Source organism: Engraulis encrasicolus, chromosome 15 (assembly GCF_034702125.1).
Source record: "Engraulis encrasicolus isolate BLACKSEA-1 chromosome 15, IST_EnEncr_1.0, whole genome shotgun sequence".
Classification (NCBI taxonomy): Eukaryota; Metazoa; Chordata; class Actinopteri; order Clupeiformes; family Engraulidae; genus Engraulis; species Engraulis encrasicolus.
The window spans coordinates 429492-447108 of NC_085871.1; the positions used below are offsets into that span (position 1 = coordinate 429492).

Below are 17617 nucleotides of genomic sequence, written 5' to 3' on the forward strand. Positions count from 1 at the left end.
AACTCAAAAAGCACAATTATTTTCTCTTTTCCTTTCTTTTTTTAAGTAAAAGAAAAGTTTGGAGCTCCACCTGGGTGAAGGGGAGTACTGTTGTTACCTCTATGGTGTGAGTGTCAGCTATGTGCATCACAGTTATTTGCCCTTCTTCTCTTGTGTCTGCGCCTCAGGTGCGGTCAGGCAGCGGGGAGGCTGTTGCATGTTCATCTCAGGCCTCGCTTAAGAAGTCCAAACATGCCGCCGCCGGCTCACACAGGTATGCTACCATCTCTCGTAGTCACACAAACAGCTGCTCGCAAAGAAACAGTTGGGGTGAGGTGGTTGGGGAAACCAAAAACAAACAAACAAAAAAAAAACCCTGACCACAACATTCCTGTAATCACTTATAAATTAGGTTCAAATTCAGTTAGATACTCATGCTGTGATGAATAGTTGTTTTTGAATCAAAAACAGCCAACCTAAGTTACGTACACGTACATCCAGGCCAGTTTTTAGATTTGCAGATATTCCAACTGAAGGCCACTGAACAGAAGCTGCCACAGGTGAGTTAAGGTAGACATCTCATACCAGTGTGAGCGACAGGCATATCCACAGTTTCAATAGCTCTCTCTGAGGCTCTACCTCAGGCCAATATCAGGATACCATGTTAACTTTTCAAAGGTTTATTTTTTTTGAAAAAAGGTTTGTACACTCCTTTGGATTCTTCTTTAAGTTCTTTTTTTCGTTTTATTCTTTCAAAGGCATGATGACGATTTGTGCCAACCTTTTTTCAAAAAAAACATCACTTTTTTGTTCAGCACCAGGGACTGTGCCCAAGCTAAGCCACAAGTGAACTTTTCAAAGGTTGTCATGGTGATATGTGAGAAAAAAGTGTGTAATACATCACTACGTAAGAAGCTTTCATATACATCTGGTAGAACAATGTAACAAAGAAAGAAAAAAACAAAACAAATCACATTTGTGTAAAGTACACAAAAATAAACTAATCAAGTATATCTCAATATCTACTAATTTTTCAAACATATTTATGAATGCAATATACAAAAAAGAACAAAAATTAAAACAAAAAACAAAGACATTTTCCAAACCTGAAAAGCTTCAAGTTATTGTAGGCCGTCTCTCTTCCCCAGGGTGAAAGGTTAATGTACTGTACTGTACTAGGTTCAGATGAACGGTTATAAAACACTTTGAATGGGATCTTTTGCAGTCCTAATATTTTTTCATACATTATCAAAACTCATTGTGAAAGAAACCAGGTAAAAATCGTTCCTTTTCAAGACTGGAGGTAGGTGTTTGACAACTGATTATTAGTCCTTTTTATAAGTTTGTTTGAGGTACACTTCTCAATAGTACATTTTTGAAACAAAAGAAAAAAACTGAATTTGAAAACAAACATTCGTAATATCATTTAGTGTCATACAAGCTCTTGATCCTTTAAAAACAATTGAGTAAATCAGTACAAAATATATATTCAAGTTAACAGTATGTAAAACAGAAGTCCCAAACGCAGAGAGAAGAAAGTGTTTTGTTACAAATGTTAGATATATGCTAATATGAAGAAAAATAAAACAACTACAACAATAAAACTAATTTTCCCTTAGCTGCTTATGAGTTCTACATAGGAAGAAATAACAATAGACCTCGGATTTCAGTATTTTTACCTGTCCGACTCACAAAAAACCATCGCAGAGAAATCACTGTGCCTATCCACAGAAACTGTTATGAGATACAGACAGTCTCTGCTAGCACCTCGGCACTCATTGCTATCCCCTGCTTTGCCTTGTGTTTACTGTTAAGCAAATGAGTGTGTCTCGAGCGGCTATTAGCTGGTTGCAGAAATCGGAGGTAGCATTGAAAATGAGTGAAGATATATTGCATCAGTTACCAACAGTGCTGACGAACACAAGGATTCTCAGAATAGCGTGAAAAGCACTGTCTTTCTGGCAGTCTTTCCCATGTCAGGTCGTCACAGGATTCAGGTATCGTGTGTGATTATGAGGTAAAGTATGGTTTGATCTTGTGGTGTTTTTTTTATAGTTCTTGAGGTTGGATCGTGAGTCAGACTGAGTTATTATACTTTCCCTTTACGTGAAGATGTTGAAGATTTAGGGATTAAAGCTATGCCATACAAAAAAACACAAAAACCTTATTTACATGAAATGTGGATTAAGCAGATGCCAACGTGATGAATTGATGTACAGTAGATTGTTGCAATTGCTGAGAATTTCTGGTTAAATCATTTTTTTCTCAAGAGAAAGTGGCAAACATGTTTGCACAAAAACCAGATACGGCTTTTATGAGCCTAGCTAAACTTGTTGGCCACCAAAGACAAGGAGGACTCTTCAGGTCGGGAGTATTTTTCTTTTGGTTTTCAGGACGCTAAACATACATGTATGGGCATTCATATACCCTTAACATAAAGATTTTAAAAGAGATTGTTTGTATATTTCCACATAACACATTAGAAGAATATAATCATTTATATTTTTATACATTCAATAGACTTCACTTGCCATTCAAATCAAATTTACTTAGAGATAAAGCTCAGTCTGATTTTGGTGAAAAAAAATAGCTTGTGGGTTGGTTATTAAACCAACTAACTCACGCTTGGGTGTCAGGCGATCTTGATTTCTTTTCTCTACTCAAGTCCATCAAATTATTAAAGGCAACAAGATCAGCCCTTATAACTCTGGAAGTGGGAAAGTGAGTGTGCCGGACTTTGTGGACAAAACATTTAGAGAATATAATTAAGGCACCTTTGCTACCACTGGCGGCAGCCACACTGGTAGCTAGATTTAAAGGGAAGGGACTGGTCAAAAGCTGCTTTCTGCTCAGATGATAATATGGTAGCTTTTTTTACATTACATTACATTTCACTTAGCTGACGCTTTCATTTTATTCAAAGCGACTTACAGTTATTATTTGTCAGGGTATTGGTTACAGTCCCTGGAGCAATGTGGGGTTAGGTGCCTTGCTCAAGGGCACTTCAGCCATGGATGGAGATGTGGGGAGAGGTCAGGGGGGATTCAAACTCGCAACCCCCAGATTGAAAGACCAACTCTCTAACCACTAGGCCACGGCTTATCGCACTTGAGGTTAAAAGACCAGCCCAGGGCTGGCCAATCAGGTCTCATAGACACACCGAAATTTACGAGATAATAATGATAACAAACAGAGGTACGGTACCTAGAATATGTTTAGGATTCTTTAGCAAGCCATTGAACATCGAGAACTATTTATCCAAAGTGATAAAGAATATATATTTATGTTATTGTATGTGAAAATGGCCAATTCATCAGGAGACACCTGCCTTGCTCATGTCATTCTTTTTGGTTTCACTCTGAGCAGGAAGGACAAGGACCCAATAGGAAAATGCTCTGTTCCTCCAATGTCTTTGGTGGTCTTGCGCTAAACTGGAGGATGAGTGTGTGTGTACGTGTGTTTGTTTGCTTTGATGTGTGTGTGTGTGTGTGTGTGTGTGTGTGTGTGTGTGTGTGTGTGTGTGTGTGTGTGTGTGTGTGTTGTGTGTTGTGTGTGTGTGTGTGTGTGTGTGTGTGTGTGTGTGTGTGTGTGTGTGTGTGTGTGTGTGTGTGTGTGTTTGTGTGTGTGTGTGTGCATGCGTGCACGTGCATGTGTGTGCGCGCATTTGTGTAGATATGTACAGTACAGTAAGTGTGTCTGTTTGAGCCACCACTACACTACTGATACATAGGAACAGCCATATGTTCTTAATTTTTGAATGACAAAACCAGATTTTTTTCAGTTCCTTCTTCCCAAAAGAGGTCTGGAGAATCCGTCAACCCAGCCTGTGTGTGTGTGTGTGTGTGTGTGTGTGTGTGTGTGTGTGTGTGTGTGTGTGTGTGTGTGTGTGTGTGTGTGTGTGTGTGTGTGTGTGTGTGTGTGTGTGTGTGTGTGTGTGTGTGTGTGTGTTGTTTATGTGTGACTGCTTAGTGTGAGGCCGTAGCGAGCGCAGCACAGACACATGTTGCATGTCTGACCCCTGCATGTGTGCTTACAGCAGTTTATAACTTTGTGGTGGAACAATCTTTTGCTTTTGTTTTTTTAGGCGTGTGTGTGTGTGTGTGTGTGTGTGTGTGTGTGTGTGTGTGTGTGTGTGCGTGTGTGTGTGTGTGTGTGTGCGCGTGCGTGCGTGCGTGCGTCTGTGTGTGTGTGTGTGTGTGTGTGTGTGTGTGTGTGTGTGTGTGTGTGTGTGTGTGTGTGTGTGTGTGTGTGTGTGTGTGTGTGTGTGTGTGTGTGTGTGTGCTTCTCAAGCCACCCAAATCAATCAAACAAACAAAAAAAACAATGTTTTTTTTCAAATATGGAACCAAACTTGAGAACAAAAAAGTGGAAAGTCAACAATAAGTGGTCAAGACAGTCTTTTCCCTTTGAAAGACCTGACAGTTGATTTTGAGGTAGAGGTTGAAGGCTGTGGTCTCTTAGTCCTCCTCTCCCGACTCCTCTTCGGCCTCTTCTTCTTGTTCCTGTGATAACAACAACAAAACACAACTCGCTTAGTAACCTTTGTGGCCAACACTGCCAGGGTTGTATTTCTTGAAACCATCATTGCTAGCCAGTAAGCAATGTAGCTGACTGCTAGCAGTAATAGCATTGCAACCAACAAAGCGTAGCTAACACACACTACTTAACTATTGTCTCAAAAAACTTTTGAAGGTTTCAAAGATTTTTTAAAGAAACTCTGATGTCATGCAATAGAAACAATTGGTGAATTCCTCTGTCGTTATAATTGCTTTGTTACTGTAACACTGCAATAATGCGCTCACGTGAAGTACCTCTACTTTCCTTTGCAGAATCGTTATGAAGTAAGCAACAAAAAGTGAGAAAAAATGTGTATAAGCATAACACAATCAAGTAGCGTAGCACATCACATCAAGATTGCTCGCGGGTGGCAATGAATCAACTGAATTTTGAAAATACAGGAATTGGTACGTCAGACAAAACAACTATTCACCCAGTGAACTCACAGTGGTAAGAGGAAAAGGGGCAAACACATTTCTCGTCCACTTAAACTGTCGCTGTCCTGCACCAGACTCAAACACTTGTGTTTACAGCAAGCACACTCATTGCTCATTACAGCTAAGAGCCCTTGCTCTACTTCATGATGTTCAACAACGTTCACAATCATTCCTGGGGAAAGAAATAAAACAAAGGTTTGTTCGGCTGACCACCTTTGTGCACAGGAGGCGAGGAGAGTGAGCGGGAAAAAGCCCCAGACAGAAAAAAACACACAGGCAGGCCATTCCTGGTGCTTGCTTTCTCAGAATGAAATGGATTTCATTTTCCACATGGCTTCATTTTATTCGGGGAGGATAAATGACACAATTTATAGCCCTCTTCCTTTCCCATGCCGTGGCGGAGCACCCATTCAGCAGAGGGCTGCACAGAGCGCCCCGTCTGCATTATACGACCCCAGCGCCATTCATTAGCCAAGCAGACACTTCAGCTGTGAAGGGGCGGCTAAATGGTACCATGTGTGACATAGGCAAGTGGGGGGGGAGAGAGAGAGAGAGAGAGAGAGAGAGAGAGAGAGAGAGAGAGAGAGAGAGAGAGAGAGAGAGAGAGAGAATGAATTCAAGTGTAGTGGAGGACAGATACACACACACACACACACACACACACACACACACACACACACACACACACACACACACACACACACACACACACACAAAATTCTTTAATCATACTAGGTCATACTGTGACCACCCCTGGCAACTCCCACCACCAGCATGCACGCACGCGCACGCGCACACGCACACGCACACGCACACGCACACACACGACCCCTCCCTCTCTGAAGGATGGAGGAGGAACAATAACAAGTGAGCAAGACTCCCTGACTAGACTGAGCCACACTCCCCTCACACATTCCACCCTTGGCCAGGGCTTTCATTTATTTACTTCCTTGTTCGTTCACTCATTCACTCACTCACTTACTACACCAGAGAAACGTAAAAAGAATGAATGAATGAGTGAGTGAGTGAGTGAGTGAGTGAGTGAGTGAGTGAGTGAGTGAGTGAGTGAGTGAGTGAGTGAGTGAATGAATGAATGAATGAATGAATGAATGAATGAATGAATGAATGAATGAACGAACGAATGAATTAAACTGAATAAAAAGTGATCTGGCACTGAATTCTCTGGCTGTAATGAAAATCTGAGGGGGGGTGCTGCCCTTGCTTGTTCAACAAAAATGGTAATCAACTCCCCTATGGACGGCATGCTCATCGCACACTGTACAGCATTGCTGCAGCTAGTTCTCTGCCTGAACCCTTCATCCCCAGTACCCCACAGCACCCCCACCCCACTCTTACTGGGGCCCGTGAAGTAGATCACTAAGGGCCCAGACCGGCCATGTAGGTCTGGGCCTCATTAGGACAAAGGGGCTGCACAAAAACCAGCTTCCCAGTTAGTCGGCTCACTCTACCCACCTGCGCTCCCCTTTCTTATTACCCTTGCAATGTGTGTGTGTGCGTGTGTGTGTGTGTGTGTGTGCGTATGTGCGTGCGTGTGTGCGTGCACGTGTGTGTGTGCACGTCCACATGTGTGCACGTGCATGCGTGCTTACATGTGTTAATGTGTTCCTGTAAGCATTGGTTTGCATATACACACTATAGTGTGTTTCCACACGCGTTGAGAGCGAGATGAAAGCGAATGCAGGCCTACTCCAAAGTCTGGGCCACTCGATGCCATTTATTATGTGTTGCACAGCTCCTGTTGGCCCTGAGCGACCTGCGCCGCGCAGCTTCCAGACGCCCCGGCCAGGGTTGCCAGATGAGGCTGATGATTTCCAGCCCAAAAAAATCTCAAAACCCGCCTGGAAGCACTAAATCCCGCCCAATTCTATTGATTTCTATGGCCAAAAATAGTGCGTTTTTTCCTCCAAAATCCATTTTCCCCGCACACAGCCATCCTAAGCAGCCCAATTGGGCAGGAAACCGCCCAATCTGGCAATACTGGCCCCGGCCCCTTCTGTTCCCACATAGCAACAAATCAGCAACCAGTTATGCATTCACACCCAAAACGGCTCCGCACCAGCGAACACAGGGAGCCGTGTAGATTCCTGAAGTGCAGAGTAGTAGAGGATAAGGGAAAATGTTTGTGTGTGTGTGTGTGTGTGTGTGTGTGTGTGTGTGTGTGTGTGTGTGTGTGTGTGTGTGTGTGTGTGTGTGTGTGTGTGTGTGTGTGTGTGTGTGTGTGCGTGCGTGCGTGCGTGTGTGTACGTGCGAGTCTGGAGTCTGTGCATGCATGTACATGCGTATGTATTAGGGCTTCATGTACAACAAAGCAAAACAAATGCCTTCTTTAAGACGAAAGGATGATGCTTCCACTACAAGTGTTCGGAGGCATTGGAAAAGGGAAGTCACTTGCACCTTCTTGGTGCTTCCAGTCCAGGCCGGCAGACAGTGGAACGGGCACTGCATCGAAATATCAGTCATTATGTTTGCACCGCAATAAAATGACTAAAAAGGTATCAGAGTGCTCCAGGCATCCCTGGCCTAGTCTTTCTGAAGTGGACCAGTTTGATTTCCATATTCTGAGGCATTGTTAACACAAATGTTTTGATTGTGAAGGAATATTCATTTTGACTACATTCGGTGACAAGTTGCTGTTCAGTTCAACCTTCAGTGTAGTCAAACGCATTAACCATAGCAGGATATAGAATATATCAGCATAGGCCTACCATATACACCATAGTATGCTCTAGTGTTCATTTTAGTGTTGAACTACCACTGAAAAGCCAAACTGATTTGGAACTAATTGTGCAGTGTTAATTCATAGAGTTGAATTTAACATAGCACGAAAGGGGAATATTAACGCTGCAAAACGCATTGTGTACTCCCTTAATAATAAATATAAATGTCTGAATGTGTAAGCAATGTAATTATGAAATGCAGGTGTTTCACAATGTTGTTTTTTCTCCAAATATGGACTTTTCCCTCCGCTGAAGCACAGTAAAGGACGCTCCGGCAAAGCATGATCTCTTCAAAACATCCCCTTCTGGCAAAGTGCATATCCATGTGTGATATGTGGAGGGGAAGGAGAGGGGAGGTGTGTGTGTGTGTGTGTGTGTGTGTGTGTGTGTGCGTGCGTGCGTGCGTGCGTGCGTGCGTGCGTGCGTGCGTGCGTGCGTGCGTGCGTGCGTGCGTGCGTGCATGCGTGCGTGCGTGCGTGCGCGTTGGGGGGTTGTGGGGGTGCAGGAATCCTCACATAGCACAACAGGATTTACATGATCCGTGATGATCGTCCATGCAGGTCTTACGTCAGCTGTGAGTTATGCCTCAGATTAGTGTAGAGACCTTGAAGCACTCACCTCCTTGCTACAGGTGTGCCCCTCACCCCCATCTTACACACACACACACACACATACACACACACACACGCACACACACACACGCACGCACGCACGCACGCAAGCACACACACACACACGCACGCACACACACACAAACACACGCACGCACACACACACACACAGTCTCTTGCCCTTCCTCTTTCTGTCTTTGTCAGACACAAATCCGCATGCTCACTTACACACAGACACAAACTCTCTCTCACAACCCCCCCACCAGCCACCCACCACACACACAGTATACATCCTGTCTTTTTCCTTCTTTCTTCAATAGTGTCTTAGCCACATGGATTCTACATCACCTTGACAGATGCTGATCTACTCCGTTTTCCCATTTGCTTTGGTGAGATATGCAACACTTCAGTGCAAAACTCTACCCTATAGCCAGACCTATTTTTTCTTTTACATTTGTCCTTTGATCAACAAAGACAGGAGCAAAACGAAATAGGCCTACATGTAAAAGGGAGGAGAGGTATGTCCGTATTTCATTGTCAACAAGTTTGTCTTTTTGTCTGTAATTTGACATTTATGCGTAGTGTTTATATAGAGAAACCAAACTGTGAAATTCCGCTCATGTATTCCTTCTACAGCACTTCTTTATGCCACTATTTCGGGCCTAAATGTGGTTAACATCATTGCCCTGGGTTTAGTAAGGTGGTAAATGGTCTTATTTTTCATTTAGGGCATGTCTTGTTTTAGACTCCCTCTAGGAGGCAGTATGGTGCTAAGCTAGCGGGAGTCAATTCAACCATGTAGCACAGCCCCCCTACACAAAATTTGGGGAAAAAATGTTTACTCCTAATTGACTCGCGATACACGTTTGTTTGTACTGAGTCCACATAGCAAAAAAAAAGGTCACAGAATTTCCGCCTTGGCAGATGGGACTGTTGGGACTATTTTTTTGTTGACCGCGAGCCACTGCTACCGGAGTTTTTACATGCCGAATTACCGCTGCTCCATTACAGCTGACGAGCTGGGCTGACAAGAATGTTGAATCAGCTGTCGGAGAAAACACTGCTGCTGTTATACAGTATGCCCAGTATTGTATGTGCATACAGTAGCCTTGGTCCATGTAAAGATTTGATGTCCCATCGTAGCACAACTTCGAAAAGAGCTAGAGCTAACTAGCACAGCCATTAAAGTGGGTTTGTCAGTCATTCTCTACTCTAGTTTGCAGCAATACAAGGCTTGTGGCTGTAAACAGCTATCAGCAGTCCTACTCTGTGATAAAAACGAACAGCCAAGCTAGTCAAACTAGACTGCCTGTGCAGTCGCCTTCGACTGCTTAAGGTATATCCCCGAAACGCAACGCTTCCAGTCCCCCATCATTCCTACCACTCCCGTCCACCTTTTCATAAACGTATATGATAAATACAAAATATTAAAGAAATATATTTAATATCTATACATAGATCAATGACGTGCATAGGCTTAAAACCAAATGACTATTGTGAAAATGAAGCAAAAAATGGGGAAAATGGTAACACTGTTTTAATGGTTCACTATTACAGTGAATATACCACATTAGGTACAGTGTAATAACCATTGTAACAATATTTAATACCATGTAATACCAGTGTAACACCATGTACCAATTTTGTACTACATCATGTATTTTTGTGTAAGTGGTATTACATGGTATTGCATATTGTTACACTGGTATTACACTAGTATTAAATATTGTTACACTGTACCTAATATGGTAGATTCACTGAAATGGTGAACTGTTAAAATAAGGTACCGGGCAAATCAATCCACCCAGTCAGAAGTTATGGGCCAAATAAAAATTCCGCCATTTTGAAACTGTTGGCCTCCAAACTCGAATAAGTTCATGAACCTACCCTAGAGCATTAACACACCAAATCTGGGAGAAATCCATCCACCCAGTCAGAAGTTATGGGCCAAACAAAAATTTGGCCATCTTGAATTCAGCCATCTTGAAAGTGTTGACCTCCAAACTCGAATCAGTTCATGAACCTGCCCTAGAGCATTCACCCAAAAAATCTGGGACAAATCCAAACATCCGTTCAAAAGTTATCGCGTTAACACGAAAGACCTTACGCGGTGGCGGACGCGGCGGCGGACGCAGCGGCGGACGCGGCGGCGGCACACGCAAAACCATTACATCCCCGACGCTCCGCGTTTCGGGGATATAATAATTACTTCTGAATCAACAAAACAGCCTTACTTTGGTTACTGTTCAGACTTGATACAACTTATACGCAACTGCAATTAAGGGAATGTACCCAGTATGCTAACCAAAAGGTAAGTTAAGTTAAGGTAAATTAAGGCAAGCTACAAGGTTACAAACTGCCATTCAGACATACTGCCATCCAGACATACCGCCATTCTGACACTTTTTCATACCGCTATACCGAAACCAAGTTGCTTTTAGGGGAGCGAGCATACACCTTCGGCATATCCGGAGCTATCCATGCATGTGATGCTGAAATCTGCGTAAATCGTGCTCCTAGGGGAGGGGCGGGGGGGTTGGGTGCGGAATGGCCGGACGTTTCATGGATTTTCTTGGATGCATTCTTGATACAAGTCAATGTTAGCTCAGGCAAACATCAGCCATCTGATTCACAGCCACAATCAGCGTAATTATATCCCCGAAACGCGGAGCGTCGAGTTGGGAGGTCAACACTTTCAAGATGGCTGAATTCAAGATGGCCGAATTTTTGTTTGGTCCATAACTTCTGACCGGGTGGATGGATTTGTCCCAGATTTGGTGTGTGAATGCTCTAGGGTAGGTTCATGAACTGCTTCGAGTTGGGAGGTCAACACTTTCAAGATGGCTGAATTCAAGATGGCCGAATTTTTGTTTGGTCCATAACTTCTGACCGGGTGGATGGATTTGTCCCAGATTTGGTGTGTGAATGCTCTAGGGTAGGTTCATGAACTGATTCGAGTTTGGAGGTCAACACTTTCAAAATGGCGGAATTTTCATTTGGCCCATAACTTCTGACTGGGTGGATTGATTTGCCCGGTAACACCTTATTTTAATGGTTCACCATTTCAGTGAATCTACCATATTAGGTACAGTGTAATAGCCAATGTAACAATATTTAATACCATGTAATACTAGTGTAATACCAGTGTAACAATATGCAATATCAGGTACAGTGTAATAACAAGTGTAACAGTATGCAATACCATGTAATATAGTGTAATACCAGTGTAACAATATGCAATACCATGTAATACCACTTACGCACAAACACATGATGTAAGTAAAAAAAATGGCGGTGTTACACTGGTATTACATTGTATTAAATATTGTTACACTGGTTATTACACTGTACCTAATGTGGTATATCCACTGAACCATTAAAACAGTATTACCATTTGCCCTATTTTTTGCTTCATTTTCACAATAGTCGTTTGGTTTTAAGCCTATGCACGTCATGTCACGTCTGTATGTATCATATACGTTTACGAAATGGTGGACGGGACTGGTAGGAATGATGGGGGACTGGAAGCGTCGCGTTTCGGGGATATACCTTAAGCAGTCAAAGGCGACTGCACAGGCAGTCTAGTTCCTCTTCAGTAAACTCCAGATTGAAGGTATGGCTCATCCTGTCAGCTCAGACAAACAAACGACAGCCATCTCTGTTGTTAGTAATTGTAAATCTCTCAGGATCTCTGTGTTAGCACGTTCTCCGTGCTAACTTCTAATGGCCCGTTCAGCGAAGAGCTATAGCTTTGGTGCAGCATCGGTTTGTATGGCCATGTCAAACATGCCAGCCATAGATACTTTATTTTTCAGTTTGCAGAATTGAGCTAGGGACATAAAACCTTTAGCCTACATAACATGGGTCTATGCATATAAGCCTACAATATAGGCTATTGTTTACATGGGCATACTGTATTTCTTCAAACTTGAGCAAAAGCAGCAGTGTATTCTCTGACAGCTGATTCAACTGTTGTGTTGCAGTGGTAGGCTAATTCGGCATGTAAAACTCCACACATACAGTGCCCTCCATAATTATTGGCACCCCTGGTTGAGATGTGTTAAAAGCCTTAAAATAAATTCAGTGTTTATTGCAGAAGAATACTGTCACACTGAAAATTGTAGGAAAATGTAGCCTTCAACTCAAATGAATTGTAAGAAAATAAAAAAATCCCTGACTAAAAAATAATTATTTTTCATTAAATCACCTGTTCCACAATTATTGGCACCCTTAACAATTCCCAGGAAATAAATATAATTGAAGCATTTCTGACATTTCTACAGTAGTTTACAAAGTTTACCAGAGTATGTAGGAACATTTAATTAGTAATTCATCACTTCCTGTTTCCCTGGGGTATAAATATGACGTGACACCGAGGCCATTTCTCTTATCCACTCTTAAACATGGGAAAGACAAAGGAACACAGCATACAAGTAAGGCAGATGTGCGTCGACCTTCACAGGTCAGGCAGAGGCTACAAGAAGATTGCCACTCAACTGCAGATGCCCATATCCACTGTGAGAGGAATAATTAAGAAGTTCAAAACAACTGGAACAGTGGTAAACAAGCCTGGACGAGGACCCAAGTTTATTTTGCCACCACGCACAGTGAGGAGGATGGTAAGAGAAATCAAAAGATCTCCAAAGCTCACTGTTACAGAATTACAACAAATGGTAGCATCCTGGGGTCACAAAGTCTCCAAATAAACCATCAGGCGCTGTCTACACGCCAACAAGCTGTTTGGGAGGCATGCACGGAGAAAACCTTTCCTCACTCACAATCATAAACGCAAGCGTCTGGAGTTCGCCCAGCGGTATTGGGGCTTCAACTGGGACCATGTGCTTTGGTCAAATGAGACCAAGATTGAGCTTTTTGGCAACAAACACTCTAAGTGGGTCTGGCGTACCACGAAAGATGCGCATGCTGAAAAGCACCTCATACCCACTGTGAAGTATGGGGGTGGGTCAGTGATGCTGTGGGGCTGTTTCGCTTCCAAAGGCCCTGGGAACCTTGTTAGGGTGCATGGCATCATGAATGCTTTGAAATACCAGGACATTTTAAATCAAAATCTGTTGCCCTCTGCCCGAAAGCTGAAGCTGGGTCGTCACTGGGTCTTTCAGCAAGACAATGACCCTAAACATATGGCCAAATCTACACAGAAATAGTTCACCAGACACAAAATCAAGCTCCTCCCATGGCCATCTCAGTCCCCTGACCTCAACCCCATTGAGAACCTGTGGGGTGAGCTGAAGAGGAGAGTACAGAGGAGAGGACCCAGGTCTCTGGATGATTTAGAGAGATTCTGCAAAGAGGAATGGCTGAAGATCCCTCTTTCTGTCTTTTCCCATCTTGTGAAACATTATAGGAGAAGATTAGGTGCTGTTTTGTTGGCAAAAGGGGGTTGTACAAAATATTAACACCAGGGGTGCTAATAATTGTGACACACATTATTTGATGTCAAATAATTATTTCTTTATGTGGGATTTTTTCCCCACTGAATAAATGCACTTGTATTGAAGGTTGGATTTTTCTCTTTTTTCCATTAAGGTCCCATATTATTTAGAAAAAAAATAAAATAATTGGAAGCTAAAAAACACATCTCAACCAGGGGTGCCAATAATTATGGAGGGCACTGTAGCAGTGGCTCGCGGTCAGCAAAAAATAGTCCCAACAGTCCCATCTGCCAAGGTGGTGATTCGGTGACCGGTGACAAACAAATGTGCATCGGAGTAAAAACTGTTTCCCAAATCATGTGTAGGGGGGTTGTGCTACATGGTTGAACTAACTCCCGCTAGCTTAGCTACATACTACCTCCCAGGGGGAGTCTAAAACAAGACATCGCCTAAAATGAAAAATAAGACGACTTACCTCCTTACTAAACCCAGGTTAATGATTTTAACAGTGTTTAGCCCCAATATAGTGTCATACTCTTTTAAATGTCCACTGGGGAATGTTTAAGTTGTTTATTATGGATTTGTGTTGCCCTTTCACAAATGTTTTCCATGAATATTTAGAACCATCATCATTTTCTATTCCTTATGGCTTGGACATTACTTTTCCATACATTAATAGGTGGGAAATGCTCCATTTATTGTACATCAACCATTTTGAATTACAAGTCATCATACCAGACATCATTCCTCTTTGGCTGCCATTTCTGGTCTGAGTGGCGGGTAAATCCTATACAGTTTACCTTCTTTAATACAGTTGATTTCAGTGACCAGTCAAAGTGCTTGCTTACATTTTAAGAAGGCAAGTAATTAAAAACACAAAAGTGCCATCACATACCTGAGCAGGCTTTTTCTGGACCACTTGCTGTGGCTGCAAAAGAAAGACAGAAGGACAGTGTTAGATCTTACAGTAAACATCATCTCACCGACCACCATAATCACAAAACTACTACATGGAGTAACTGCTATACTCTGGGGGGGATATATTGGTAGGATTATTTCTTCACATTATCCATAGTGTATGTGTGCATAAAGTACTCTTCAAAATGGCACAAATGTTTAATGGTATTCATCCGCATTAGTTCCTATTACAACAATTACAAAGTCTAATGTCACCAGCAGTTGCAGTGGATCTGAATGACATCCTGTGACTTCATTCAGTCAAAGGAATCACAGTCACCTCCTCTCATCGTGCCCCTAGCTGCGACGCAACACAATACACCAATCACTGACACACCCGTCCACCACGCACTGAACTTTTGACAGGGAAATGTCCCCCATCCTCTCCGCGACTCCCAACATTGCAGTAACATTGGAACACATTCTTTCAGGGGAGAACAGCGGCGCCTTCTAGAAGGAGCCGAGTGGGCCGGAGGCTCCGCACAAAGCCCAGATTGTGCCCCCGGCCCGCTGCATCCCGACCACTAAGCGCTGCCACCACCGCACGCAGGAAGTGACTCTGACAGCTGAGGAGCGCTGAGCCTCCTGTGTGTGTGTGTGTGTGTGTGTGTGTGTGTGTGTGTGTGTGTGTGTGTGTGTGTGTGTTGCCTTTGCCAGCCACTGTGTGCTAAGCACATGACCCCCCCTCTCCTCTTCTCCCTACTAACTACCACCACCACCACCACAACCCCCACCACCACTGCCTCCTCTCCTCCACCCCTCTCCATCCCATCCGCCAGGCCGGATTGTTGGGAACAGCTGGTGTTCTCTGTGCCAGCTCTCCATGGAATGCTAGTGGGCTGTAACACAGTAAATGTCAACACCGGATGGATCCGAGCGAAGAATGTAAGCTGCGATAAAGGGAAATTGGGAAGATGATGCGTACATTCCTTAATGGAGTGGGGCCGGCGGAGTAGTTAGCCCACAGCCTGGGAAACTGCCGGCAAAACAATTAACCTGAGGGCCTGGCACAGCTAAACACCTTCATTGCAGACATTTCTTAGATTTCACATATCAAGATTCAAATGGTCCAAACAGGGATGTTTGGATTCAGTTAAAAAAAAAGACTACAAGTGAAGTGAAGTGAGAAAACGGATTCTGTTTTGCAGACCCAGGTTCATTCCCTGTGGTAAATGTAGCAACGATTTTAAATTGTAAGTAGATGTGCTTTTCCAGTCAGAATAGCATTTAAAGGTCCAGTATTTAAATCTACATTTGTATGTTCATGAAGGGGTATCACGCCTCCATTTTTCAAAGTGCAAGTCAACAAGTCAGTTACTGTAATAGTGTTCACTGGTTCCCTAACAAGTTTCGTAATAAAATTTGATTTCTATTAAGTTTTTATTTGGCGTTTTGAAAATCCCAATGTATTGTATTGACAAGGTTGATGCTGAAAGTGGGTTTTGGGTTTTTGTGGAGTATTGTCAGCTTGGCCATTAATCTGCAGAAAACTAGTCATGTGAAAACCACATGAAAGTGCAAAAGGTAGCCATGTCCCTGACACCCTTCCGTTTTTTACTGGTCAGACTTCGCAGGTCATGCCACCAGCGGAATGTCATAATTCCCCTCACGGCTCCCCTCTGAGTTTACGCGTCCTGGACAGAACATCTATGGAGAAATTGGGCGCACTGAAAGAAAACGGTGCCTTGCTCTATGAACATAGCTGGAGTAAAACCATTGAAAGTAGTGACATCTTGGCCATTGGTCCATAACACGTAACCTTTACTATTGTCATTAAAGTCACTCAATCAATCTACAGTCTGTGAATGTGTGGTCGATGCTAAAATAATGTGAACCATTTCAGCATCTAAATTCGATCAATCCACAGTCTGTGGTACTGAAAGAATCCAAGAGTACATTTAAAGTGACATATGTTTTTGATTAAACACTGGGTTTTGAAAAAAAGGCCTTGTTAAAATCAGGAATGCAATAGTATTTACACCATTAAATTTTAACAACTTTACCTAATAGAGCACTTTCACTGAGTGAACATTTCATTTGTGTGATGTCAATGCCTCTGGTTGTTACTGAACAGGGGTTGCCTTCTTTAAGGCCACAACAGGCGTCAAACATATTTTAATGCCAGTCTGGAAAGTCCCTCACATAAAATACTGTCTACCTACAACTCAATTCATAACCATTTACCAGAAGTGTTTGTTTTTCACAAAAAATAATGAGGAAGACCAATAGTTCAAATGGAATTACTTAAATGATTTACGGTATGTTGCCTAGATTATTTCAGTAATTAAAGCTTACATGAAACATGTCTCTGTAAGGAAATAGGGGTGAACCTGCCCAACATAAACTGACAGCAGTTAACTGATCACACAAACCAAACTACTTGGAGCCAATATATTGAAGCATTCATATCTCATATACTGTACATACCACCGTTTTGGACACAAACAAGGGTCTGAAAACGTCTTATCATTGGTTTCAAAGCTCTTGACTGATGACCTGTACTCAGAAGTTACAACTAGCGTTGAAGAGAAACACACCATGAGGGATACCTCTTTGGAAAGCAGTGGAGCCAACTTCTTTCCACCCCTGGTGCTATTTTTATCAACCAGTGTGGAAATTACTGACTTGTTAATGTTGGAAATATTACTACCATTTAAACATTAAGGACGTTTTGCACATAAAGTATTGAGTACCGTCAGCAAAAGGTTATGACATGAATACAATGGTGTCCCCTCTTCTGGTAACCTATTTAGAGTTTGTACATCATGTTTGACTTTGTTCAATACGGGCGGGTTTGAATTCAATGTTGGCCTGTGGTAGGCAGGTTGTAATCCCATCTGTGTCATATCCCAGCCCTAACACATCTCTGCCTTCCACTCACCTCCTTTCATATCTTCACTGCTTCACTGTCCATGCAATAAAGGGAAAAAGAAGCCCAAACAAAT

The 17617-nt window shown here is 42.8% G+C and overlaps 1 protein-coding gene across 2 annotated transcripts in view; it reads right to left on the reverse strand.

Annotated features, from left to right (window-relative positions):
• Positions 1–4310: 4310 nt before the first annotated feature.
• Positions 4311–17617, reverse strand: part of hmga2 (high mobility group AT-hook 2) — a 42437-nt gene continuing 29130 nt past the window's right edge. For both annotated transcript variants that reach the window (XM_063217838.1, XM_063217837.1), the window contains exons 4-5: positions 14611–14643; positions 4311–4481 (exon numbers count right to left, since the gene is read on the reverse strand). In XM_063217838.1, coding sequence (XP_063073908.1) covers positions 4437–4481; positions 14611–14643 — 78 coding nt within the window. In that variant the 3' untranslated portion in view covers positions 4311–4436. The remainder of the gene's footprint in view (positions 4482–14610; positions 14644–17617) is intronic.